This window comes from Lytechinus variegatus, chromosome 8 (genome assembly GCF_018143015.1).
Source record: "Lytechinus variegatus isolate NC3 chromosome 8, Lvar_3.0, whole genome shotgun sequence".
In the NCBI taxonomy this organism is placed as follows: domain Eukaryota; kingdom Metazoa; phylum Echinodermata; class Echinoidea; order Temnopleuroida; family Toxopneustidae; genus Lytechinus; species Lytechinus variegatus.
Window position 1 is genome coordinate 31,846,573 of NC_054747.1, and position 27,359 is coordinate 31,873,931.

A 27,359-nucleotide genomic window follows, 5' to 3' on the forward strand; every position below is an offset into this window, starting at 1 on the left:
GAGTTATGGAAAGAAACGTAAAGGGATAAGGGTAAAATATGAATTTTTTTCTGAGCATTAAATTGGATATTTTTTATTAAACATTTTATCAAAAAAAGCATTTCGGTAACTAGGTGTGCACTTAAAAAAAAAATATGATGATAACATGCTTTCCAAATTAGTAAGCCCTATCTCAGAGATAAATTGATCACGCAGAACGCTGTTAATAAATTTAAGCACAATGTTTTAGCCCTTCACCCTATCAGAAAATTGTTTAAACTTTTAAACAATTCTTTAAACCTTATGATTTTTTTTTCAAAACTATTGCGAGGATGAAAAAGCTAAGTAAAAGAAGGAAGGTCGGCATTCAAATATTCAAGTCTCATCTCGACGACAGAGAATGATGCCAAAATCTGTAATTTGCAAAGTATAGAGAATGTTACTAACAGAAATGAATAATTTCAACTGAATTTCTCACACATTTGCAATGTATAAGCAGTGTCAAGCTTTGTACTCTGATTGATTCACTCTTGTCCTAATTTACAACTTTCGAGTTATTGTAATCATATTTATGGGTTAATACTTTCTTTGGATCAAATTAACATCGTTGTTAAACTCATTATTTTATGCTGGTTTATTACAACATCATTAATTTTATCTCTCTAATTCAAATGATTTAAAGTATTGGAATTAGATATATAAAATCGAGATCAAGTTCAACTGTAAGTAGGATTAAGTACCTTTATCAGGCCTTTTTCAATTAAGATAATCTTGGCATCTATCTTTTCCTTATGTTAGAAAACTATCACCGTGCTATGGCGTTTCTTTCATTTGCTTTTTGAAACTGCAAATTATTGTTATTATGGTATATATGTTTTTCTTATGCGAATAAAGAGCATAAAGGATTAAATTGTGAGTGTGGTTTCGTTAATAAATATGTTGTGCGTGTGTTATTATGTATGCAATCTACAGTGTTTGTACATGGTCAGAGCCATACCCAACAAATGCTTAAGTTTTTCTTTTGGTCCTTATTTTGATTGTCCGCTTTTCTAATGATATTATGTTATATTCATTGTATTTGTTAATCTGTATGTATGACTATTGCTATATAAAAGTATCTTGAGTCTTGTTTATCGATGACACTGCAAACGGTAATTAAAATTCATCATGGGAAATATTCATAGAAAGATACTGTTTGATATGTTAATCAAACATCATGCTTCAACGGCGGTGATTAAAGTCAAGATAAATTGTAAAAAACTTATAAAGGAAATTTATTATTGGTATCTACCTACACTGTACAAAAAATAGTTGAAATTACTCAATAATTTTTTTTCAACAAATTGCCTCAATTTTCTTAAGTATTTATTAGTTTGTCAGTTTTAAGTAAAATTCACTTATTTTCTTTACATCCATTTCACTCAAGGAAATTAAGTTACAATAACTTAAGTCAATTTAGAAAAACAATCACTAAAACGTTTGAAAAAATCAAATGGGGGAGTGGGCTTTTATTATTCGTTATTCGAAAGTCCGCTCCCCCATCGTCCCACTTTTACTTTAGTGGCATCATCTTCATCTTAGACATCTTTTATCCAAATATTATACTTTGTGCATTTTCACTTACCTGTTACATGTGTAGGTACTTACATTGATATTTATACGCGATCGTTTCATTCTTACAAATAAAACAGTGAGAATAATATAAGCATATGCCGAAAACCTAAAAAGACATCTGAAACTATATGACTATTTATTGTTGCCCTTTCTTTGGTTTAACAAAAGAATAAAATAGTTAGCACACCCGTATACGAAAAAAATTCAAACACAAATAGATATGACAGTTATTTAAAAAACCCCCAAATATTTACTTGCTCTAACATGTCTTATGAATATTCATGTTTATTAAAACAAGGCGTTAATTGAAAAATATAAGTACATTCAACAAGAATTTATAAGTAATAATCATCTTTGCCTAATACATGAATTTTCTTAAATGTATATTGAACCCAAATAAATCAAGTAAATTAAAAGACAAGTTAAAACTACTTAAAAAATGAAAAATAATTACAAATTATAAATTCTACTTATATTCATTAAGTATTAACTACTGATTCATAATTTTTTTACAGTGTACTAAAGCTTTGATCTTGCTTGGATAATATCCAACTTTTTCCTTTAGATCTACAGTGTTTGGATTTAGAGAGAGTCCTTAAATTGTTTCAAAGTACTAGTATTAGTAACTCAATTTTGAAGATTCTTTTATCAGGCTTGAAATGCCGCAAGGATCTATTTTGTGGAGTTTCTTGCTTTTCATGATTTTTGAAAATAAATTAATGACCTACTCTCTGCTTTAACATGTTTAAGACGTGATTAATACATTTATGCTGATCTGATATTTTGAATCATGTTAATGTGTGATTAAATAAATGGTAGATAATGAGTTGACCATTATGGATTGATGGGTGACGAGAAAAAAATAGAAGTAAAAATACAAAAATACATTTGGTTTTGTTTTGGAATATAGGTTAAAAACATAAATGGTTTTGATAAAAGAATAACAGTTTACCTTAGCAATTATGTTATAAAATTGTTGATAAATAAGCTTTGAAAATGGTACGCCAGGGTGTTATATCGTCTAATCTTTTGTTCATTTGATAGATATCTACTAAAAATAAGGAAAACAATATATTGCTTCATGTTTTTTTTTCTAATAAATCAAGCCATGAAATACTTCGCAGTAATGTATGTGTGTTTATTTACATGGCTTGTGATTGTGTCAGTAGAGACTACATATAGACGTCTATGCATGGGTAGAGGTAATGGGAAACTTAAGAAACGAGGTCAGCTTGCGTGTTTGTGCTGGGGACTATTATGGGTCATTCTCGAAATAAGTCACAATTCTCTCTTACACACACAAAACGTATTTCAACTATCTTGTGTCCGCTAGCTTCACACCCCTGAACATTTTCTACAAAAACATTATCAAAACAATTTTTTAATGATTTGATATCACTTTATTGAAATCACAATAGAGGAAAGAAATTTACAAAGTCAATACAAACCATAATAAAGATTAGGATTATTTCATGACGCATTACTGTCAATGCCGGTCAGTAGTCAATGTACAATTTCGATGTAAGTAAAAGGTACATAACTTATACATATAACACATCTTAAAAATGAGTATGTAAAATGATAAACAACAGCCAAAAATAATAATAATGATAATAATAATATAGTATATAGGTATAATAGGTATATTTACCCAGGGAAGTCGCTTCAGTTCCGAAAACTGTTCTCCCAGCGGGCCCTGCTATTATTATTACCCCGGCTTTAGCTGGGCTGCCTAGGCGCTCAAAGCATTCAAGAAATATCTTCCTACCGGGTACCCATTCATCTCGCCTGGGTTGAGTGCAGCACAGTGTGGATACATTTCTTGGTGAAGGAAATTACGCCATGGCTGGTATTCGAACCCACGACCCTCTGTTTCAAAGTCCGAAGACTAATCCACTGGGCTACAACGCTCCACGGGTATTAGGGTAAATATTAGAAAAAGGGGTGAAAAGAAATACACATACATATTTATACTAAGTTAACAACTATTAGGTTTGGGCCATTCTCCAAAGCATAGGCAAATATCAGGAATTCTTCTGATCACAATACTAAGTCTGATAGGCCTACCATTAAAAGAAACTGTATACCAAATACCAAAATTATCAATGTCAATATCTAAACTTCAACATGTATAGACTTAGAAAGAAGAAAGGAAAAGCAATAGAAAACGAAGAAGGAAAGAGAAAGAGGAATGGAGATGGAATGAGCAGAGAAAAGAGGGGGTATAGAAAAAGAATGAGAGAGGGAGGGAGAGAGATGGGAGAGAGGGGGTGGAGGGGAGATATCGGAAATAATGAATAATATGAGTTATTGCTCCAAAAGATTGTAGTCGCCCCCAAATGGATTCATCATTTGCACAATATATTTAGAAAGATGAAACAACCGCTATTTTACTCAAATTATCTTACAGTTATATATATTATATAAAGTTCTTGTAGTACTTATTACGGAAGTTAATACACTTTTCTGCTGCAGTTTACCAAGATTGATACGATTCTAGTTCCAGAACAGATGCCATGACTGTTGCTAATGCTTAGGTCGGCTGAAACGATTAATAGAAAGGGGAAGGAGGAACACGGAAGATTTCATGGCCAAGGAAAGAGAGAGAAAACGCCTCGCACACAACACTGGTCTGCATGTTTTCTAAGAAAAAAAAAGAGTCAAGAGAAGGGAGAAGGGCCATTTTGAAGAGAGTAAAGAAAAAACATAAAAGCGTAAAAAGAAATAGATCGACACTAAAACCATCACAAAACAATTGGAGAAGATGAATTAATAGCATCATTCATTGTGGCAAATCCTATGTAATCGCTATTAAAACCATGAAAACCTGCTCATTTAAACACGGAGTAGTGTTTGCGTGTACAGCCCTTTGTAACCTGAATAGGCGCTATATTAAAATGTCTACTGGATCGAATAGGAAAATGAAATGACTGCGACGTAACGGAATTAAATGCGAGCTGAAACTGGTAATATACTGACCTGAAAACAGGAAAAAAGTATCTGTTTTTGGCTATTTGCAGTGACTCATGACAGGCGCGCCGGAACACTTTCAGTTTTTTTTTTTTGGGGGGGGGCAGAATTCCGAAGGGGGCACAATATTTTTGACAGTGTGAGATACCGAAGCGATCGAGCGGAAGAGGCTGTGGGACCCCCCCCCCACGGTAAGGACTTTGTGAAAAAATTGAGTATAAAAGTTGCGTTTCTAAGAGCATTCAAAATAAATTTCTTGAGAATTAAACAGTATTGGAGTTCTTTTTGCTCTGTTTCCTCCCTTCTGACCCAGACTGGTGTTTCTTCATGATCATGGTCGCAGTTCCAGCAAATTACGAGCCTTATTGCAAACGATATTGTTTCAAACCAATGTAATATATAGGCCTTTTAAAGACTTTAAGATGACAAACATGACCGTACGCAGCCGGGGCCGCCGACCGAGAGGGCAAAATTTACAAAATTCACCAAAAGTGTGCACGAAATCCTTCAATTTTATTCTAGAAATTTTTTAAGCTCTCCCATCACAAACCCCCTCGCTCTTAAGTTTCTTCGAAAATTTAGGTCTTGCAGCCCCACCCACTCCCGGATTTTTTTTTTTTTTGCAAACGTCCATGAATAACAAAAGCTGGGATGAACCAGAGAACATAGCTGCCATCTCGATCTGATTAGTAACAGGAAATGGGAAGAAGTTTTGGAATCTAAAATACATCAGACAAAACGCCTTCCAATCATGCCAATGAAAAGGACTAGAGGAAAATACGGGGCTGTGAAAATATCTTAAGATTTTTTTTTATAGTAGAGCAGTACTGTAACGCTTATTTTTTCTTTTATATTCTTTATTTACATTTTTATTCGTATCTCGGATAATATGAGTCCGGTCAAGAAGACACTTTCACAGATGATTTTATTTTTTTCATGTCTAAACTTTATCTCAAGTTGCTTTCGAGTGGGATAATTGAAACAAGTTTCTCGAGATGTTGTTCTGGGCTTCACAAATTATAAATTATAATCCTCTACACATGATTATTCTACGTGTAATTTTCTGATATGTTTATATTGAGTTGAAATGACCTTGGTATTTTCTTTAGGGCACTGACTTGTTAGCACTGTACTAACTCAACTCATATTTAGTTGAAAATGAAATAATTGAAACAAGTTTCTCGAGATGTTGTTCTGGGCTTGACAGCTATGACATAGATTCCATAATTGTTGCTCGAGTAACTAGTGTTCACGCGCGTTAGTGATATCGGGTCCGGTCTGAGCCGTTTCTGGGCGACCGCGCGTTTGTTAGACGACACAGCCAGCATCATAGAGTTATAAACCTAATCATTGGTGGACCACTATCAATTTGCCATATTCATTAAAAGGTTAAACGTAATTACACTTTAATAAGATGGAAAAGCGGCTTATCAAAGGTATGTTTCACAGAGGAATTTTTCGTCGAAAGGCGGGAGGGTTACTATGATAATGTATTTGCCCCGTTAGGGGCAAATTTTTTTCATTTTTGACAATGGAAATGACAATTTTTAGGCAGAAAAGCGCATTCGTTTGCTTTTGTCCTTAAATAATTTATCTTTTTTTCTACTTTCAGGGGGGCACATCGGGGGGGGGGGCAAAATCTCGTTTTGCCCCCCAAAAAAATTTTATTTGGGGGGGCAAGTGCCCCCCTGCCCCCCGCTTCCGGCGCCCTTGACTCATGAGGATTCTAAATATCTCACCAGTCAATAATGCAAGCCCAAAGCGCGAGTTAAAACCTTTGAATACTCTGAAATCTTGGCATTCTAAGCATTTCTCAGGATTTTGTCTTAATAAACTATTAGTGCGAATGCAAGTGATTTTTTTTTGTATTCTAACCTGAAAGCTTCACATTCAAAAAAACTTTTTGCACCAATAACATGGATGGGTATCTTAATTGACAATCGATGAGACTGAATCAATATATTTTGAACGTAAAAAAATATGGACGTTTAAATTTTAGAATAAGATATACAGTGCGTCTCAAAAAAAACTATACACTTTTGAAATGGCTACCAAACAAAAAAATATGTCACTATGGGGGGACTTCCCTATATATGTAGAAAGCCAATAAAGTCAATTTTCAGACGACCCCAAAAAGTTGGAAAATTATTCATGCTTGAGTGAGCACTAACCACTTAAAAAAGGGTATGGAAATAAGGCTGGACGGGTATTTGCCTTCCAATTTCTTTCAGTTTTTGACATGCGAGTCCCTTGGAACTTGCAAATAAGAGGGTGTTCTGATAAATCAATGCTCAAGCATTTATCAATTTAGATTTTTAGAGCAAATTTCAAGAATAATTAAATTGAAATTAATGCATGAGAGAGCATGAAATACAATTTTTAACTTTTTCACGTGGATCTCAGCAATATGACTTAGGTGGGGGAAGTAGGTTGATGCAATAAGGGTCAGCAGATCACTTATCCCCCCCTCCCTCTCTCTCCACCCCTTTCACCCCTCCTGAGAGACTAGCCTTTGCTAGGGGGAGCAGGAATTAGTCTTCCAGGTTTTTTTAGAGGTGAGTCCTTTAGAACTTGCAAAGTTAGGGGTAGGGTGTTACGCTAAATTACTGATGAATTGAGATTAATTTTGGTTTCTTACGCAAATTTCACGAGTTAAAAAAATGAAATGTAATACATGAGTTAACAGGAATTGTAATTTTAGTGTAGCAGTTTTATTTTATTATGTGGATCTTAGCAAGTGTGCTTGTGAGAGTCAGAGTGATATACTGTACCTCTTACATGCAAGGGGTATTCTTCTTTGCGTTCTTATGCAAATTAAATGTCATGTACTCACTTCAGCCAATCACCCCTTACTTTCTCCTGGATGGTATTAAAATTTAAGTGCCTCGTGACTTATGGTTGATGGGTCTTTCTATCCAATTGAATGATTATTAAGAACTTGACTAATTATGGTGATTTATGAAATAATTTATTGAAAAAGCTGAATGTTTGATTGATCACAATGACTGAGCTGATTTACTAACAAATTGTTGCTTGAATGATTGATAAGTGAAAGTTGATGACCTAATTTTCAAAATTTATAATAACTGGCATTTTGTATAGCGCTTTATCAATCTACGACTGCTCAAAGCGCTTCACAATTATTATTACCCGGTCACAGGATTTATAGCATTCCAAGCAGCCTGTTAGGCGCAAACTTGCTAAACCAACCACAATGACGGTTGTTTCCTACCGGTATCCAATTAGCACCTTGTTGAGAGTGGCAAAGTGTGGATGACGCTGTCAGGTTTGAGCCAAGAACTTCAACAAAATAAACTTACACTCTAAAAAATAATTACCCAATATTGGCTAAAACTTTACACTTTACAGACGTAAAAAGGGAACATGGTTGTCATTGGAGTAAAACTTTACCCAGGACAGGTTGTGTAAAGTATTCCCCAACAAATGTGCAGTATTTTATTCAACAGTTGAGCATAATTTTTTACCCAATTTGAAGTGTAAAATTTTGATCATGCTGGGTTAAAAAAGGGAACATGGTCGTTGTTGGGTAAAATGTTGCACAACACAGATTGTGTAAAATATTTTCCAACAATTGTGCATTACTTTACTACATAGCTGATTAAATTATTTGACACAATTTGAAGTGTAAAGTTTAATCATCAAACATTTATGCCAATATCAGACCATTTCCTTTTCAAACAATTCATATCTTTATCGTTTACCCAATTCCACTTATCAACTTTTTACTAAAGCTGGAATCGACTTCTGCTCAACTGGAAAGTAAATTACTGCATGCCTTTTACGGTTTTGTTTGTCCCAGAAGAGTATGCAATGCAGTCTGACAGAAAGAAACAGTGGAGAAAGTATTTTCTAAAAAAACAAGATGTCTAATTTATTCTGCTTTAGTAAATCTGTACATCCTGAAATTTGCTTGACCAAGTGGCAAGTTAAAGGCTCGAAACCCAATAAACAACACTGAAATGTTAACATAACACTGAAATGCTCTACAAATCTGGATAGATACTCAAGTAAAGACTTTACAAAATCAGTTCTTTCCAACTGCTAAGGAAAACCTCGTTTTTAAACAGAATATATAATGACTCTACTTTAATAAAAAAAAAGTCGACATACACCAAGCTAGATTTGTTCTTAATGTCAAAATGTTTTATACCGGTGAAATAAAAACAGACCTGTAATATAATTTGCACTTACTCATCCTTAAATGAACTATTTAAAAAAATCAATAATTATAGGCTAAATAAAAATTGTAAAACATTTACTCCCTTTGTCATACAATTGCAGTATTATAGATGGCTAATTGAGACAAGAATTTTTGTGGACCACATTCCAAATGATATTGTCCTTCCTGTAAGTAGTCTGTTATAGTACAATACATATGAAAAACTGAAAAAAAACTTGCTGAAAACAACTCTTCAAATAACATGGTATCAACCCAGATATCAATTTTACTAGTCTAAATTGTACAAACTGGACACAGTACACAATTTCACCTATTTCAATATAGTTCCTTACGAAATGCATGCAATCATCGTTACTATGATATCTACTGTATTTACTTGAAGTTCCATATCACTAATCCTTCATTTGTCAGTATTAGTCTTAGTATTACAGGCTCAGTAACACATTTAAAACACTAACATGGAAATTTTGGTACATAACTTTCTAATTTTTAACCATTTGTCCTTCCTTTGTCATGAAGGTATAAGTAGAAGTAATTACTAAAGGAAAGGTTAACCCTGAAGTTAAGTTGGTTTGTATAAGCAGAACAATGAAAGAAAATCCAACAAAGATGATATTAAATAAAAGTCTATGTTGTAAAAACTGGACATAGTAAAGTTTCACCTATTTCAATACAGTTCTTTACAAAAATATCTAATCATCATCAATCAATCAACATGAGGGTCCAAATCACTGACCCTTCATCAGTCCGTTTCATAACGAGTTAAAGATGTAAATATTGAACATAATACAATTTTTCCCGTTTTCAATTTCTCCCCAAATGTTTTGTATGATCACCAGAACATTCACTTGAGGGTCCAAATGACTGATCCTTCATCAGTCAGTTTCATCACTAGTTTAAGTTGTAAATATTGAACACAATACAATTTCCCTTGTTTCCAGTTTCTTCCAAAATGTATTATATCATCTTCATACCATTCACTTGAGGGTCCAAATCACTGATCCTTAAAGGACAAGTCCATCCCAACAAGAACTTGATTTGAATAAAAAGAGAAAAATCAAACAAGCATAACAATGAAAATTTCATCAAAATCGGATGTAAAATAAGAAAGTTATAACATTTTAAAGTTTCGCATAATTTCTCAAAAACAGTTACATGCACATCCTGTTCGGTATGCAAATGAGGGGACCGATGACATCACCCACTCACTATTTCTTTTGTAATTTCTTATATGAAGTATGAAATATTTTGATTTTCACGTCTTTGTCATGTGAAACAAAGTTTCATTTCTCCCTGAAAACATGGAAATCCATTATTTCAACATTTTGTTGTTCAAGCAAGGGGGTCCTAATTGTCAAATTCGTGAAAATTGAATATTGTATAATTCAAACAATAAAAAACAAAAGAAATAGTGAGTGAGTGACATCATCAACTCTCTCATTTGCATAACACTGAGTTGAGCATAGAACTGTTTTGTGAAAAATTAGCAAAACTTTAAAATGTCATAACTTTCTTAATTTACATCCGATTTTGATGAAGTTTTTGGCGTTATTCATGTTTGATTTTTCTCTATTTATTTAAATCCGCCCACGATACAGAGTAGGCCTACAGAGACTAGCCTAGGCCTAAAGCTTTCAGTCTAACTTAAACTGTTACTTGTTAGGTCGAGCCCACTCTCCTTTTTTGGAGGTCTGCATGCTATACTGACCTCGAATTCCCAGTGCTTGACTGGTATCGCTGTGCTACCAGTGGCGGCAAAACGGGGGGGGGGGGGCAAATACCCCAATAATTTTTGGAGTGAAAAAAAATAAAGGGTTGAAAATGGGAAAGAAAGGAAAAGGGCGATACATACATTTTCGGGTCCTGCATTGCCCCCACCCCCCTCCCCATTTTACTCCCTACTTTAAAAAAATCCTGATGCCGTCACTGTGTGCTACACCTACATGTACGATGTGAATTTTAGGATTTGCAAGCTGAAGCTGCAGCTGAATGCAGATCTTAACCAGAGAAAGAGTAGACTCCCTATAGGTCTAGTTCTAAGTTCAGTTAGCCCTAAGTTAGGGGCTAGCGTGGCCCTAGATCTAAAGACTAAAGTTTGAAGTAGGTCTAAATATCATTTTGGAAATTAAAATTTTAGACATGGTCTCGTGACTCTAGTGCCTTAAATTATTTGGGGGAAATAAATATAAAGTGGAGTCTTGCCATCACTGCCTCGTTCATAACACTCAATAGTCTATGCACAACGTGCTGATGCAGTGGTGGACCACCCTGTCTGTAGTGTAGTGAAACTAACGTTATACAGCACACAACCAATTATGAATATGATTACGGTCGTATAGGGCCTACTGTGAAAAAAATAAAGAAAAAACTCATGTCTTTCATTTAGGCCCTAGGGCCTAGTATAGTACCTTGGCTGTTGTGTTGTTCTTTATTCACCAGAGCGCTCAAATCTTTAATTTTGAGCATATTTCTTTGTGAAGCCCTCCAGTGTTTGACTTGGTTTTTGACAATTCCAAATTTATAAATAGAAATTAGAGGTAGATCTAGAACCTTTGACCTAGAGGGACTTGACTTGGCTTGGGCTTGGCTTGGCCCTTGGCTTTGCAAAAAAAAAAAATTGCTCAGAATTAAAGATTTGAGTGCTCTTGCCTCTTGAACTTGGGATTTAAAAAAAACAAGATGACAGCAAAGAAAATAATAAAAGACATATTATTCACGGAAGAAATATTTCTTTGTTGTTACAATAATTATATTTTTAAGACCCTTTTTACTATGTGTTGTGTACCCGGTTGTGTACCGTCTTCCGCTGTGCGAGTTCCTCATACTCATAGCGACGCCCGGCACCCTGTGTGGGTCGGGTCGGTTTTCAACCACACAAAGTTTTATTCCCTTATACATCATTGAAACTTTTAAAAAGTTACCTTCGAAAGCAGATATTACTTCTGGAGGCATGCCCCATTGTTGCAGAAGTTGCCGTGGGTTTTTTGCCATCCTGCCACATCAAAATATTTCCAAAAGTACGAGACGAAGATACCTGCCACTTAGGCCCTGGCCTGTACTGTGTCTATCCAAAGATCATCGATATATCAGGCGCGCTAGTATAGTAAATAATTATGTACGTCACACACGTGCGCGCGTGTTTTGAAGGGTGTTTAGCCAACTCTGCGTCAAAACCACTGAGTTACCCTAACCCTATGGTAAAAAAATGCACAACACTGAGTACTAGTAGCAGACCACGTGCGGGTAAATTGCCTTTTACCCATTATGAGGTTAAATTTTAATCGTCCATATAACATCTTTTACTCAATAAGTTGGTTACTTGCCATTTCTGTTTTGACACAGTGTAAAGAGTAGTCGTTTCGCATGCGAATATCTATTTTAATGCAGTATTGGGTAAAAAAGTGCTCAATTTTTTTTTGCACATCAAAATTTTACTATTGTTTTTTAGAGTGTATAGATCACTGAAATATACTTTTAACTTCCCTTTTTAATCAAGGACTTGTGGAATCTCATCACATTTAACACTTATCCAGTCAATCCAACACCAAACAATCTCACATTGGTTGCACACCGAATATCAAATCAATTCAATATCAAATTATACAAACTTCCAATGGATCAAATTGTTCAACTAATAAATAACACATTAATAAAGTGCATCAACTTGCTGGAAAAACAGATTTCAAATTAATCAAGTATCACAGTGTAAAAAATGACAAAGACTACTAATGCCGACATGCATATTGGCCAATATTGTCAAAAGTCAATTGTATTCATGAGCGTCAGTTAAATTCAGTTGCGATGTCCCAAAAGGTTCGTTCATGAACATGTGGTTGAAACTTAGACTGGAAGTGCAAGTTCAGAAATAAACGTTTGTCACCAACTCCATAAGGTTTGTCTATAAATATGTTGATAGAAACTATCAGAAGCATACGTCACCTATACGCCTTCATCAAACCTACGGTAAGCAGGATCAGAACTGATGACTGAAGAATCAGTAGGGTTCGGCCATGATATACAACAGAACGCGGTCTGGCAGATCGCACAGTTGGCTTTCAAGTTTTGAGCGCTGGCCCAGGCGTTAGCAATTGTCACTAAGTCTCACTAAGTACATCCACAATGAAGGAGCGTATGCCTAGGTCACATAGCCCGGCCGGTGTCCGGCATCGGTGGAGCTCGGTGGATTTTTGAGGTGTCGCCGAGCTCCCCTCATCGGTGGCATAGCTCGGTGACGTGACCGGGCTCCGTCCGGAAATCTACAGGCGACCGACCAAACACCGGCCGATGACCGTCCGGAGTCTGTCTCAAAAGTGGAGATTTTTTTCGGCCGATGTGGCAGCAACTACCGGCCGATGTCCGGCCGATGGTCGGCCGGACATCGGGGGGGTATACGGCCGGTACCCGAGCAGGTTAAAGGACACCGTGCGATCACCGGCCGGGTTGTTAACGGGCTTCGAACACTGCCCGGCCGATGTTCGGCCGGTGTACCTCGGACTTGGGGGGCCGATGGTCAGCTATTCCATACCTGTATATATATGTCCACCCTACCTGGAATGGTCAGTTCATCACTATGGCTGCACCGAGAAGACTACGAATGGCGTTGTTAGAACACGAGCTAGCTCAGGCGAGGTTCCAGTACAACTTGGTCCTGGCAGCACTGCTCGAAGAAGCCGAGAGGGAGCGACAGAGGGCCGGCAGAAGAATAAGACGTTGGTGGGTGCGCGAGTGGATCCTACGCAGACCTCGTTTCGGCCAGTATGAGACGCTCATGAGGGAACTCGAGGCCGAGCACGCTGCCGACTTCAAATCCTACCTCCGCATGGAGCCACAGATGTTCTATGAGTTGCTTGACCGAGTTGGCCCCCGCATTGCCAAGACCACAACGTAAGTTTACACTTTATGAACCTACTGTCAAATTGTGCTGAAATGTCTTCCATCCATATTTATTCTAGTTTGATTTTATTCATATTTCACCCTCTTCTGTTGCAGGCATCGAACCCCCTTGGATCCTGGGCTGAAGCTGGCGATCACCTTGAGGTTCTTGGCGACCGGAAGCAGCTATCATGATCTGGCGTTCGCGTTTCGTGTCCCACACAACACCATCTCTCTGTTCGTCCCCGAGGTCTGTCAGGCCATCTACGACGAATACGAGGACGAGATGTGGGCCACTCCCCAGACAGAAGATGACTGGCGCCCGGTAGCCGAGGGATTCGGAGACAGATGGAACTTTCCCCACTGTTGTGGCGCGATCGATGGGAAACATGTCGCCATCAAGAAGCCCCCAAGAGCGGCTCACTTTACTACAACTACAAAGGCTTCTTTTCCATCGTCATGCTTGCAGTGGTAAACTCTGACTACAAGTTCATCTGGGCGGATGTGGGGTCACCAGGGTCGTATTCCGACGCCGGCATCTTTAACCGGTCGCGACTGGAGCCAGGTCTGCGTGAGGGAACGATCGGACTACCCCAGCCGGATCCCCTACCAAATGACGACCAGGACACACCCTACTACATGGTCGGAGACGACGCCTTCCCCCTACGGCCATACATGATGAAGCCTTACCCTCATCGGCACCTGAAACGGGACGAGCGGATCTACAACTACCGGTGTTCCAGGGCACGCCGTGTGGTTGAAACATGCACACGTTTGGTATATTCGCCAATCGCTTCAGATGTCTGCTAACAACCCTGGGATTGAGACCGTCGAAAGTTACCAAGATCGTCAAGGCCTGCATGACCCTTCACAACCTCATGAGGACTCGTTACCCCAACCTTCAGAATGCTGACCTCGACCGGGAAGATGAGCAGGGTCAGATCATCGCGGGTGCATGGCGAGACCAAGCCGTGCTCGAAGATGTGCAAGCAGCAGGGCACGGGCCAAGATTGACCCGACCAGGCAAAGAACTGCGCGCATACCTCAAGAATTACTTTTGCAGTCCTGCCGGGAGTGTGCCATGGCAAGATGTGGCAATAAACCAGCAGTAACTTGTGTCTAATATTGTTACAGTATACCGGATGCAGCCACAGACATTCCATTATTCTTCTCAGGACTTAACGCATTTTTGATGTGTTATACTTTCCATTATTCAGTATGTTGTTTGCAAATAAATCTGTTATTGGGTAATCTTAAAACATTGCCTTTGCTCTTTTTAATTTGAACACTAGTAATAAATGCCAAAAGAAATCAAACCTGTTTGAAAGAATAAATCAATATTAAAATACACCAGTATGAATAAGATGAGATGTGTGTAAATAATACAACAGCAACACATTCATTGTGATTGAATTATTTTTAATCAAAGAATAATCGTCATTGTATCTTTTCTTTCACCTTTAAAAACTAACCTTTCATAAAGAAAAACACTTGTATCAACCAATATGATTAGCTTTGTAATTTTGTAATAGGCTTCAAATGATTGCCCATTAATATGTTTTCACCTTTTAAAAAGTATGTGTTTTTTCATAATGAGGAAGGATCTCCATTGTTTACATATCAGCTAAAGTCTTACGAAATATTAATTTTTACTTGAGTACTGTTTAACTTTTGATCTATGCAACTTTGTTAAAATTAACCAATTTTTATGGTGTGTTCTATAAAACCTTCTAAATGACATTTTCTTTCCTTCTAAATTAACTTTGTTTTACCTTTTGAGTTCTCAGTTTATTGCTCTAAGATGTTAAAAAGATAAAAACAATAAAGACAACGACAGAACTTTAGTTTTCATACCTTGGATGTTACCACATACACAATAAATATGGCAATAAACATAAACTGGCACTGTAGACCGCTGCCATCGAAAGAATATATATCACAAGATAACTATAACCCGACTGGCAATGCTGCCAAAATAACTGTCACTGTGAGTAACCGAGGCTAACTGTCACTGTAAGTATACGAGGCACACTGTCGCTATAAGTATCCGAGGCACACTGTCAGTACGATCACTAAAACTTTGGACTACTTGACTGAGGTGGGTCTCTGTCAGACTGTGAAGAACTCGGCCTGTCCTGCTCCTACTCCTGCTCATACTCTTGCTCCTTCTCCCGCTGCAGCTCTGCTGTGTTGTCCTCGGGACCTTCGTTTGTGACATCACGTTCGTTCGCATCTAGCAACTGCGAAAGGCTGCTATCTCTTGACCTCTGTGCAGGTGACTGCGTGTTGAGGCTGATGTTGGCGGGTGAAGAAATCTGCCACGCAGCTTCTGTGATGTTAGACCCTTTGCTGGCGGGGAGCCTGAGGGGAGACGGCAAGGCCAGCAAGGATGAGAGGTCATATGTCGCAGAGGTGACTGGGGGTGCAGACACTGCCCTGGGAGGCTGAAACATAGCAAAAGCATAAAAATATTATTGCTGTGCAAAAGAAAACTAAAAGTTATGATAGGCATACAGAAACTCATTTTTTTTTAAAATATGTACTGTAAAATATCACTATGGAAGAGAAACATGTACCTGGAGCTGTTCATACAGCTGCTGTGGCGGCTGCTGCTGCTGCTGCCGAACTGGAGGCGTAATACAGGTGATAAACTGCTGCGGCTGCTGCTGTGGTTTCAGGGATGCGGGCTGAAGATACATCGGCTGTTGGTTATAAGGATCTGCCAGAGGAACGGCCGGCTGTACGATCTGCGGCGGGGGCTTCGGAGGCTGCTGCTGGGGCTGCTGCTGAATCCCCTGCATGAGCGGGACGAATCTCATGAATGTGGTGAAAGTCTCCAGCTGAAACTGTCTGTACCGGTGTGCCGGCACCTGGTTGTTCGCGCTTGTCATCCACTCCGCCCAGGCGTCACGCTCGGCCTGGAACGGATCTGCAGCTGTAGCCTGGGCTACACGCACCTGTGAAGAGAATATGAAAAAAAAATCATGTAATTGTAAATACAATTCTTGCATTTTGTATTGGGATGTAAGTAGAAGAAATGACAAAATTTTGCAAGTTTTGTGAAGTATTTACCTTTTCAGCTGCGTCCTGAGTGGCCTTGGCACTAGACTCGAGACACTCGATCAGCGTCCTGGACATGTCGCTGGCGGATGTAGCCTTGCTCTTCTTGCTGACAGCTCCCGCTCCCTGCGACGTGGTCGGCTCAGACTCAGACGGTGCAGCACACTTCGCCTCCGACGCTGAATCCTCGTCCTCACCAGCAAGCTGAAGCATGAGCAAGCAAAACATTGACATTAGAGTCGAAAGGCGGAAGTGGGATAAGAAGGGTGTGCAACAGACAGGCAAAGAAAAAACATTAAGACGTTTCCAAGGCAACTTGACAAAATTCTGCTTGCAGATGCTTACCCTCCCACAAGTCGATTTCTGCGTCCGTGATATGTGATGGGCGTCCAGAAACTCATACGCCTTCAGCTTGAACTTCTGGAGTGACGTAAGGGGGGCTGCCCAGGATCCACTCTTGCCACTCTTGGGTCTGTTCTTGAGCTTGAAATGTTCGGTACGGCAACTTGTGAAGTGCCTCTGTATGGCTTGGACTGCAACATACAGAAAAACAAACCAAAACAATAAACCAGCAAGACATTTAATAAAATGCTTTCTTAAAGATAAAAGTACCAATGAAATCCGACAAATTTGATAACAATTTCGAAAAATTTTAAAAGCTGACAAGGTCTCACCAGAAAGCCCGATCTGTTCGCTAAACTTGTCCAGAGTCCAGTCCTTCAACTTCGTGTTTTTGTGGTTCTCATGCCCAACATCGTAGTACATAGGGTGTCCCTCGTAGAACTCTGCTATCTCTTGCATTTGCTCTGGGGTAATCTCCTCTATGGGCACTCCAACGGCTCGCCGCGACGTGGACGCCGACGAGGAAGAGGACTTGGACGTGGACTTGGACTGGGACGAATGGGAATCGGCATCAGACGCCTCTGACGGCTCCTCCTCCGTGCCACTGGCGCCGCCTTCTCCCTCTGGTGATCTCTTTCGGGAAGAGGTTCTTGTCTTTACTGCCGGCGGCGCCTTCTTCCCCTTCTTCGGGGCCTTCCCCTTTCTGCTACCTGGTGGCGGCCTCTTCTTCCCGTCATCCTCTAGTGGTGGCCTCTCCTCTTCATCCCAATCATTTACCCTCACAACTTTTGGCATCCTTAAATAGACTGTTACTCTAAAGTCTTTAAAAAGCGTGGTATCCTGAGATGTTGCTTGTATGAATACAACCAGCTGAATGTTGAGCACGGATCTCCGAAGCGAGCGGTTTATATACCAGCAACGATATCCGGCCGATGTCCGGCCGAGCTTCGGCCGCTGTCCCTTACATCGGTCACCCACCGGTACTATACTTTCCAGGGCTCGGTCCCACATTGGTCGGAGCTCGGCCGAAACTCGGCCGGTGTCCGTTCACAAAAGCTTGTCCTCTGGTGACCTCAGAGGCATGGGACACCGGCCGATACTCGGTCGTACACCGGCCGATGCGTATTCCGATGTGGTAAGGATGGGGCTGCGATGAGGGAGCTCGGTGAGAGCCCGTCGAATTTTTAACTCCGAAGTTAAATTTCGCCGAGCTGCCACCGATGCGGTTTTTAGCCCCAAACGCCGGCCGGTGACCACGGGAGTCCGGCCGGTGTCCGGCTAAAATCGCATCGCTGGCTCATCGGAACCTCATCGGCCGGGCTATGTGACCTAGGCATTATAGTCCCCTGCCGTTTCACTGAGGTAGCAGGCGATCAAATTCCAATGTCCAATGTTGCTGCCACAAAGGGGCCTCACAAAGGCGTCTCCGGTGTCAAGCCAAGACTCAAAGGGCGTGGCCGAAGTCTAGACAATATCCTCAGTAATAAGAGCTACCTGTAAATCATTACCAATGCTTGCGTGTAACAGTAACCATTCCTTTTATAAATGTCAGTATTCATCATAATACAACAGGATATCACTTATCATACCATAGTAATTATTATTCATAATGCATTTTAACTGCAAGATATTTTATCCACTGCAAGTAAGGACAAAGTACATGTAAAGATAATTCAGTGAATTAAGATTTCAATATTCAGAATACACATTTCAAACAGCATTTGTATTATTACTCTCTAACCTGTCTATCTTTCAATTAAAGTGGAAGAAATGTAAGGGTATAATTCAACTTACAACTTGACTTGTGAAAATAGGCCAAAAAGGAAGACACAGGTCCTCTCTCTCCAAAAGTCAATAGGCACAGTGCTTGCCCAAGCTATACAAGAAAGGCAACCCTTCACACTATCTCTCACTCCACACATCAGCTCACACACTTCCATTCAGAATCGCTCAAGCCAACACACAGTTTCTTTAGAGGTTAATTTGCATATCAAGTCAAACTGTAGCTCCTAAAGTTGTGCCTGCAATAAAGGAATCAAGAATGCTAATAGGTTAACTAGCAAAAGAACTGAGGGATATCTGTCAAAGAAATTAGTCACACCTGACAGACGCCTTGCCAAAGGGCGCTAGGCCACGGTGGGATTCGAACACACGACCCTCTGATTACAAGGCGAGAGTCAAAACCGCTACACCAACGCGCTTCCATCATTATGAAATTGACAGTCCACTCTGGACTTAATGCGTGCATGTAATAGCAATCAGTCTCAATCTCAACAGGAGGGGAGAGGGACTGACCTGAAGGAGGGACGCTAAATGTTCTGTTGACCCCTTTCCCGTCAGCTTACTTCACCCACCGAAGTCATATGTTGCCCCTATTCTCCTTACTCCAATGAACACACTGCTGAGATCCACATTGTAAAGTTAAAATGCTGCACTAAAGATTGCAATTCACGCTCACTCATGCATGAAATGTCAATTTGATAATTCATGAAATTTGCACCAACAATTTAAATCGATCATGGATGACCATTAATTTAATTTGAATTCACTTAAGTTTGTAAGTTCTAAGGGACTCGCCTCTCAAAAACTGACAGAATTCGAATGGCTAATTCCTGCCCACCCTAATTTTCATACCCTTTGTTTAATTGGGTAGTGCTCACTCTTGCATGAATACTTTTCCATTTTTTTGGTGTCATCTAAAAATGTACTTCACTGGCTTTCCATATATATAGTATCTTCCCCAAAGTGACATATTTTTGGTTTGGTACCCCTTTCAAAAGTGTATAACTTTTTTGAGACGCACTGTATATGCCTATCTAATAAACAATTACTGCAAATGTGAAACGTGCGCTTATTGGGGTTTAAACTCCAAAACGGGACATTCTATTATTTTTTTGTAATCATAAAAGAACGGATGTCTTGCTAAGGAAAATGATGCGAGGGCAAGAAAATAGGTGTCATTCCAAAATGAAACCAGCATGACCAGACACTTTAAACACGTTTTCAAATAGAGAAGGTATAATTTGAATAAAAAAAAAATCATGCAATAAAACACAAAAGAACAAGTGGGAGTTATGTACATCATCAATTAGCTCTTTTGATATTTATGAAGATATGCATAGAACTGTTTCACTTATTAAAATAATGCAAATGGCACAACTTCGTTATTCCTTGTCCGATTTTGATCATAATTTTTAGTATTTTGTTTCTCTGGTTATTATCTGTTCAGATCATATTTTTGTTATAATCATATATTCAGATCATATTATTATTGTTAATACGCATGAAGAGCGCTGAAATAATTGATAAAGACCTACTGACATGAAACACGGTTTGTTGGAATTTAAGAATGAAATACGTATCTTGCTAATCAAACATTTTGGCTTTTCATCATTTTTTAAAATCACGAACAGGATGCGTAATTGCGTATTTCGATGAAACAAAATAATAAAATCCCAAAATTGCGATTAGATCATAGATTCTAGTAATATTTTTTGTATATTAACTTATAAACGTGCACTTTAAGCCTCTTGTTTCATTCACATTGCTTTTTCATTAATTTCCCATGTCCTATTTGTTTTTGTTCCCACTCGTAACCCAGTGACCTCATTCTGGTTAAGTGCCTGTGATTGTTATATTATGTTTAGGCCCAAAGCTTTCAAGATGAACTACATTTCTGTGGCCCCATTATTCGGTTTTGTCACTCTAACTATGAACGACAACAAAAATTACAGTTGTCTGTTTCCTGTTCTGTTCCTATCATTTTTTTTTTGGGGGGGTGACAAAATTAAGAATTGCGTTCCACCTTTATCTTTAATTATTAAAAAAGGTTATACGAATACCTACATATGTATTTGGAATGTATTGGAATTTGCAATATTGGTCATGCATTGCTTAGGATCTCAGAATACAAGTCATGTGATGCCAGGATGGGGTTTCATGTTTCTTTTACCCTCAAAATTACGTAATTTAAAGTTGTACCGATGAAAGACTCATTTTGACGCAAGTTACTTTTTGGAACGTTACCTTCCGGCGTGCAGTCCAATAAATTACAATTTTTTACGTCACATTATTATTTTTAAGAGGTAAAAATAATGAAAGAATCAAACGAACTTCAGTTCATTCCGCCCCGTTCTACCCTAAGCAGAGCTTCCTATTGCAACCCTTGTCCTATCCTGTTTTCATGACCATAGGATAATTGCGCTGGTAGCTCCGGAGGACAACTCCTCTGGGGACAACCCTCGTAAATTTCTGACACCCTGTTGCACCCACAAATGTGTACGCGAAACAGTGTACGCGCAGCGCCCATGATATTCTCTTCACAAATAAGGAACGCTTCTATTGGTTAAACTGCCAATATAAAGCTCATTTTGATTGGTAATATCTTAAAAATGGGCGTGTTGAAGAAAAGAAGGAAGCAGTCTTTACAGAGATAAGAACGCGTTAAGAAGATTTTCAGAATACCGATTTGCAATGATTTTAGCGTCTTCTTATCTCATTGAGATAAGAACAAAGATAAGAACGTTTTCAGAATACCACCCCGGGTCTGGAATGAAGACTTTGGATTTATATTATAATTTTTGAAACAACTGGGTCTCGAGAAAAGACTTTTTACTTATATTAAAACTTTTGAAACAACCGGGTCTGGAATAAAGACTTTGGACTTATATTATAATTTTTTAAACAACCAGGTCTGGAAAAAAGACTTTGGATTTATATTTTTTGAAACAACCGGGTCTGGAAAAAAGACTTTGGACTAATAATTTTTTAAACAACCAGGTCTGGAAAAAAGACTGGAATTATATTATTACTTTTGAAACAACAGGGTCTGGAAAAAGACTTTGGGCTCATATTCTTATTTTTGAAACAACCGGGTCTGGAATAAAGACCTTGGACTTATATTATAATTTGTTAATTAACTGGGTCAGGAAAAGAGACTTTGCACTTTTGTGCTATATGAACGCATTACTATAGGATTTTAGTTTAGAACGGATTTGCCAAAAATCCCTTCAAATTTATTACATTTGTGGGTAAAGTCATTATTACATTTGTGGGCGATCAAAAATTATTACATTTGTGGGTGAAATTATTACATTTGTGGGTAAAGTGTTATTACATTTGTGGGCGTTATTACATTTGTGGGTAAAGTGTTATTACATTTGTGGGCGTTATAACATTTGTGGGCGATTATTACATTTGTGGGTGTAACACACCCCCCTACCCACGGTGGACAGGCCCCCGTAGCCAGATTTTTAAGGGGTTGTGGTGAGCGAAAGTCTTGAATGTGGACTGTTTGGTAGGTGAATGGTTCATATTATCTGTATATAGTATATTCATCCTTTCACAACGGACGTATGGCTTTAATGGAAACACATATCTAACTTCATGAAAGTCGATGGTCATGAGAAATGTTTCTTAATCAATAGCAAGACATAATGGTGAGCACTAAGCTCGAGCAGAAAATGTGGGGACTAGACCCAAAACGGTATACATTCAGGGTGCGCTTAATCATGAAATGGATGGGAATCTTCATGAAGAGCGCGAAGCGCGAGCTGAACATTTTTAACATTCCGCGATCTGAAACTGAACAATTCAAGCATTTAAAAAAAAATCTTGATCAGGATCAGTGGCCTAATGAGCCAAAAAAATATGGGGACAGATATGGCGTACGATAAAAAAAATGCGAGCAAAGTGAGCAGGCACAAAATACAGAATTTTTATTGAAAAAATACAATTTTGTAATAGATATTCAGAAAATGGCTTTCCTTTCCTACTCCCCCCCCTTGGTCATGATTTTTTTTCTTGGGGGAAGGGGGCAAGCGCATCCAAGCCCTCCCCCTATCTGTACGCCACTGAATAGGATCAACAATTATGTGAGCGAAAAGTGAGAGCTGAACATTTTGATAGTATTCCAAAATGGTTACTGGACTTTATAAGCACTTTTTGTAACCATGATTATGAACCAGATGGTATCTAAATGAATAACTGATGAGACCGCAAAAAAATTTCATATTCCAAGCTGACTGATTAATATTCTAAGCACTGCTGTACATTGTACATGAACAAGAGCAGGATAGCATCTAACTAAACAATTGATATCAGCGCGAAGCGAGAAAAGAAATTTGTAAATATTTGGACCTTGACATCGGTCATTCTGAGCACTTTCTATAACCATGGACGGGTCCGTAAGCCGTATATGATTTAAAAATAATTCGATTATTTCAAGGTTAAAGGGATGGACCGGGCTGAAAAAAATTAGATCTTACTACAAAAAGTAATATTCACCAAACGAAATGCTGAAAATTTCATCAAAATCGGATAACAAATAACGAAGTTATTGGAGTTTAAAGTCCATCAATATTTTGTGAAAACAGTTATGCACATCGTCATGAATATTCATTAGGTGGGCTGACGATGTCACCCCCCACTTTCCTTTTTCTTGTGTTATTACATAAAATAGTAAATCTTTCATTTTCCCTGCATGTGTAACTGATGTGTCGCCATTTTGATGAAATATGTTGCGACAATAGATAACTAATGCACTTAATCAGTTGTCAATCCATTTGTTTTAGTTCTTGATAGAAAATATTTAAATAAAACTCATTTCATGTAATAAAATACAAAAGAACAAGTGGAGATATAACATCATCAGCACACCTGACATGCTTAGAACTCTGTTTCTGTTTGTTTCTGTTTGCGGTAACTCCCGTAGGAACTCGGCAGGACAGCATTTTTTGCTGGTAAACGCCAAGCTGTTATATAACCAATTACCTTGGAAACATGCTTCATCGGAATAATGCAAATCTTAAAAATCAATAACTTCTTTATTTGTTATCCAATTTTGATCAAATTTTCAACATTTTGCTTTGAAAAATTTACTTTATTTATATATACATGAAAATTCCCTTCATGGACCATCACTTTAATTTCAAGATTTGGTGTGCGGTAGACCTAAATCTCCGAAAATAGTTTGGACGTTAACTATTGGCAAAGCTATATGTACATTCAGATCGCAACGGACAGTGCGTAGTACCATCGTCACGGAACATGATATGTTCACGTTACTCACATTTTACCAATGAGCTATAAGCTCCTTGACTTTATCCGATCTCGTATTCCTTATCGTATATCATGTTTATTGCTGTGCGTAAAACGTGAAAAAAACTACTCTCGTTTCAGAGAATACTGTTTTTCGTTTTTTATTGGATCTAAAAAAAGTATTCAAGCCAACAACCAGAGCACAGAAACATGACTGGATTTTCAAGTGGACTGCTGGTTCTGATGTCATTCTATTTCGTATTAACAGGTAAGAAAAGTATCACCCAGGAAGGGCATGGGAGGGGTCACATTTCACGAGTCATGCGTACAGAATGAACTTGGAAAGGGTCCCAGTGTTGACACCGTGTTTTGTCTCTCATTAAATGCGTGTTATAGATAGCTAGTCTTAAAAGACACACCTTTTGAGAGTATCGTGGCAGTATTTTAACGATGATGATTAAAACATGAGTCTTTATATAAAGAGGAGTGGTTTATTACGATTAAATATCGATATGTACATGTATACTAAGAGCGTGTAGAATAAATCAGTGATGCACAGTCAATATAACCATAAAATTACTCTCAACAAATAATACTTTATTTAAATCAATTTTATTTATGACGTTAATTCATTTTTATATCCCAGAAATACAAGGACAAGCCATTACACCATTGGTGGTACATGTAGAACAGGGTGATCAGGTTTCATTAGTATGTACTACTACGGCACCAGCGAATATTAACTTTGGATTCTCATGGACAGAGGTATCTTCTTCAACTATAATATATTCAAGGGGAGTGAAAGAAGTCCCTTTAGGTTCATTTGACAATTTTGATTTGGATGAAGATGTCGCTGCTAAGAGATCTACTTTGATTATCAATAATATACTAAGAGATGATGCAGATGACTATCGTTGTGCTGTCAGTCAACAACCCAGTCAAGATGATGCTACTGTAATCGTTGAAGGTATTATTTCCCTTTCCCCTTAAAAATTAATCCCCGTTTTTCATTTTCATGAATCTAACCCTGCAGCTATGCTATTGAAAGATAGTGTGCTTATTGAAAAATACGTTTTTATACCAAAATCAAACAAGTCTAAATTTGTATAACTCTAAAATGTAATGCAACATTAGATCAGAGAAAGTTTCAGAGGACATTTTGAATTTGAAGATAATTTTTGTTCACAGTTATGCACACAATTTGAGATACATGTATGATAAAACCTATGCTGCACACAATGCCAAGTTATTTTCCTGTGTATTTTATTCTACATGTTGTTTTTTTTAGATATAATGATGAAACAGGTTTGGTTTAATTCTACAGTATGTAAATATAGTAAATTCATACTTGAAACATGTAGTCCCCTTGATCCTCCCCAATTCTTGCCCCTTCTCATCCATTTTTCAGTGGGATCAGTTGAAGAACCACCAACATTGAGCAGCTCTTCTGATTTTAGCGAATATATAGCAACGTGTAATGCTATAGGCAGCTCACCAGAAGAGAATATTACATGGATATTAAATGGTGAAACTCAGACTAATGGGATAGTGGAAACAGACCCTCAGATATCAGATGATTCTCTGTTTGATAAAAGGAGCGTGTTCACATTTCCAGCAACAGTTGAGAATTACAATACGAGATTGGATTGTAACATCAGCGGTCATCAAGTTGACAAGTTAAACAGACAAGAAACAAGATTGGTAGACATTCATAGTAAGTTTTTGTTTATTTTAAATTTCATTTTGATACATGCAATCATAATTATCATGTACACAGATATTCTAGATATGAAGACCACCTCTCTGACTTTTTTTCTTTCTTTTTATTCATTTCCCTCTATATCTCTAGATCTGTCTTCATAACTCCACATCCCCTCCCTCATGTATTCCCGTGTTTCACTTTGATACTTGTACATGTATTATATACCGAAAAGATCAATTTTGTAGTATTCAGAAATCATTCGTCTGAAGAGAATTGATTTCATAATAAATTGTAAAAAACCGTTTTGTCCTGTTTTTTACCTGCATACATTTCTGTAATATAAACCAAGTTATGCAACGATGCATTTTTGTGATATGTAATTCATTTGTTGTTGAAATGAGCATACATAAAAAACAAAATATCATTGAAAATCTTTGGAGTGTGCTCTTGCATTTTGGACTGTTTAAAATGTAATGTAAATTTATAGTTTGCGATCTTTTTCTTAAATATGTTTTTATTTTCACAGATCCTCCGGAAGCTGAAGGCATTGCCATTGGTTTAAACAGTGATGGAACAACTCTCACAGTATCATGTAATATTGTAGATGAACCTATTCCACCCATGGGTTCATTCTACATATATTCCAATGGAATCTTGGTCACTGATAAACCAATTGCAGATCGCAGTTACCCTTTCCCAGAGCCTGATTATGATACAGAATACATGTGTGTAGGAGGAAACTATCTTGGAAATACTTCATCAACAGAGACTTTTTATCCTGGTAGTAAGTACTCATTTATATCATATAAATTGATAACGTGTTGAGTATTATTTTTAGAAGACAGAATACGTTGGGCGACGTACCGTTTCCTCAAACGTTTAAATATATTCTTTAATATATAAGTTTGTCTTTAATGATTGCTTAAAGTCATTATTAATCGAGGAAAGAAATAAACGAATACATGTATAATGAATTCTGCAGAGCATTTCAATATTTAATCAATTGCAATACTTACACATTTAATTAAGGTGGCATGCATATTCATTTAAAACTATCCAAATGAACTGTTGACCTAAAACTTAAAAAGTAATAATATTAAGATTTCTATTCAGGCCACTGAAAAAAATATAACTGGGGACGTAAAAATTATATCAAAAATATCTCAAACGAATATGTATCTAGCTATTTGTTTTACGTGAATGGTTTCAAGAGCCTAAAGTTAGTGTCTTTAGCATAAAGACTTAAAAGTTTTAAATTTTTTTTTTCTCATAATCATGATGTGCAATTAGTTGATGAAGGACCGAAATAACTCAACTGTAAAGGAGTCCATTTTTTGTGCGAATTTGAAAATAACGGGACCATTTTTCAATCTAGATTGGTTAGAAATGTCAATTATACAATCTTGTAACTCTTGTTCACGGAATAATCAAACTTTTGTTTCATATTGGAAATAAAAGAAACGAAAAAAATCATATATCATAACAGAGTACAAAAGAAGTACATGTAATAGGTTGGATTCCGGATTATGCTTCTTAAATTTGTGCCATAAATTCGTTCATTTATCTCACTGTTTTGTCACG

At 37.8% G+C, this 27,359-nt stretch overlaps 2 protein-coding genes across 2 annotated transcripts; one reads left to right on the forward strand and one right to left on the reverse strand.

Annotated features, from left to right (window-relative positions):
- The first annotated feature begins 12,899 nt into the window (after window positions 1–12,899).
- On the forward strand, window positions 12,900–14,393 carry LOC121420361. Its single transcript, XM_041614962.1, has 2 exons — window positions 12,900–13,648; window positions 13,754–14,393. Exons 1-2 carry the CDS (start codon window positions 13,236–13,238, stop codon window positions 14,109–14,111), a joined length of 771 nt encoding a protein of 256 aa, XP_041470896.1. The 5' UTR covers window positions 12,900–13,235; the 3' UTR covers window positions 14,112–14,393.
- Window positions 14,394–15,310: 917 nt separating this feature from the next.
- Window positions 15,311–17,833, reverse strand: LOC121419648. Its single transcript, XM_041614106.1, has 4 exons — window positions 17,371–17,833; window positions 16,709–17,229; window positions 16,213–16,593; window positions 15,311–16,080 (listed from the first exon to the last, which is right to left on the reverse strand). The coding sequence occupies exons 1-4, from the start codon at window positions 17,831–17,833 to the stop codon at window positions 15,778–15,780; spliced, it is 1,668 nt and encodes a 555-aa protein (XP_041470040.1). The 3' UTR covers window positions 15,311–15,777.
- Window positions 17,834–27,359: the final 9,526 nt, after the last annotated feature.

What these genes read in the sequence shown, in the direction of transcription:
- LOC121420361 (XM_041614962.1), top strand. Translation starts at nt 13,236, where the DNA reads ATGTTCGGCCGGTGTACCTCGGACTTGGGGGGCCGATGGTCAGCTATT. An exon ending in CGCATTGCCAAGACCACAAC is followed by an intron (nt 13,649 to 13,753) that starts GTAAGTTTACAC and finishes CTTCTGTTGCAG; the next exon opens with GCATCGAACCCCCTTGGATC.
- LOC121419648 (XM_041614106.1), bottom strand. Translation starts at nt 17,833, where the DNA reads ATGCCAAAAGTTGTGAGGGTAAATGATTGGGATGAAGAGGAGAGGCCA. An exon ending in CGAACAGATCGGGCTTTCTG is followed by an intron (nt 17,230 to 17,370) that starts GTGAGACCTTGT and finishes TGTATGTTGCAG; the next exon opens with TCCAAGCCATACAGAGGCAC. An exon ending in AGCTGTATGAACAGCTCCAG is followed by an intron (nt 16,081 to 16,212) that starts GTACATGTTTCT and finishes GCTATGTTTCAG; the next exon opens with CCTCCCAGGGCAGTGTCTGC.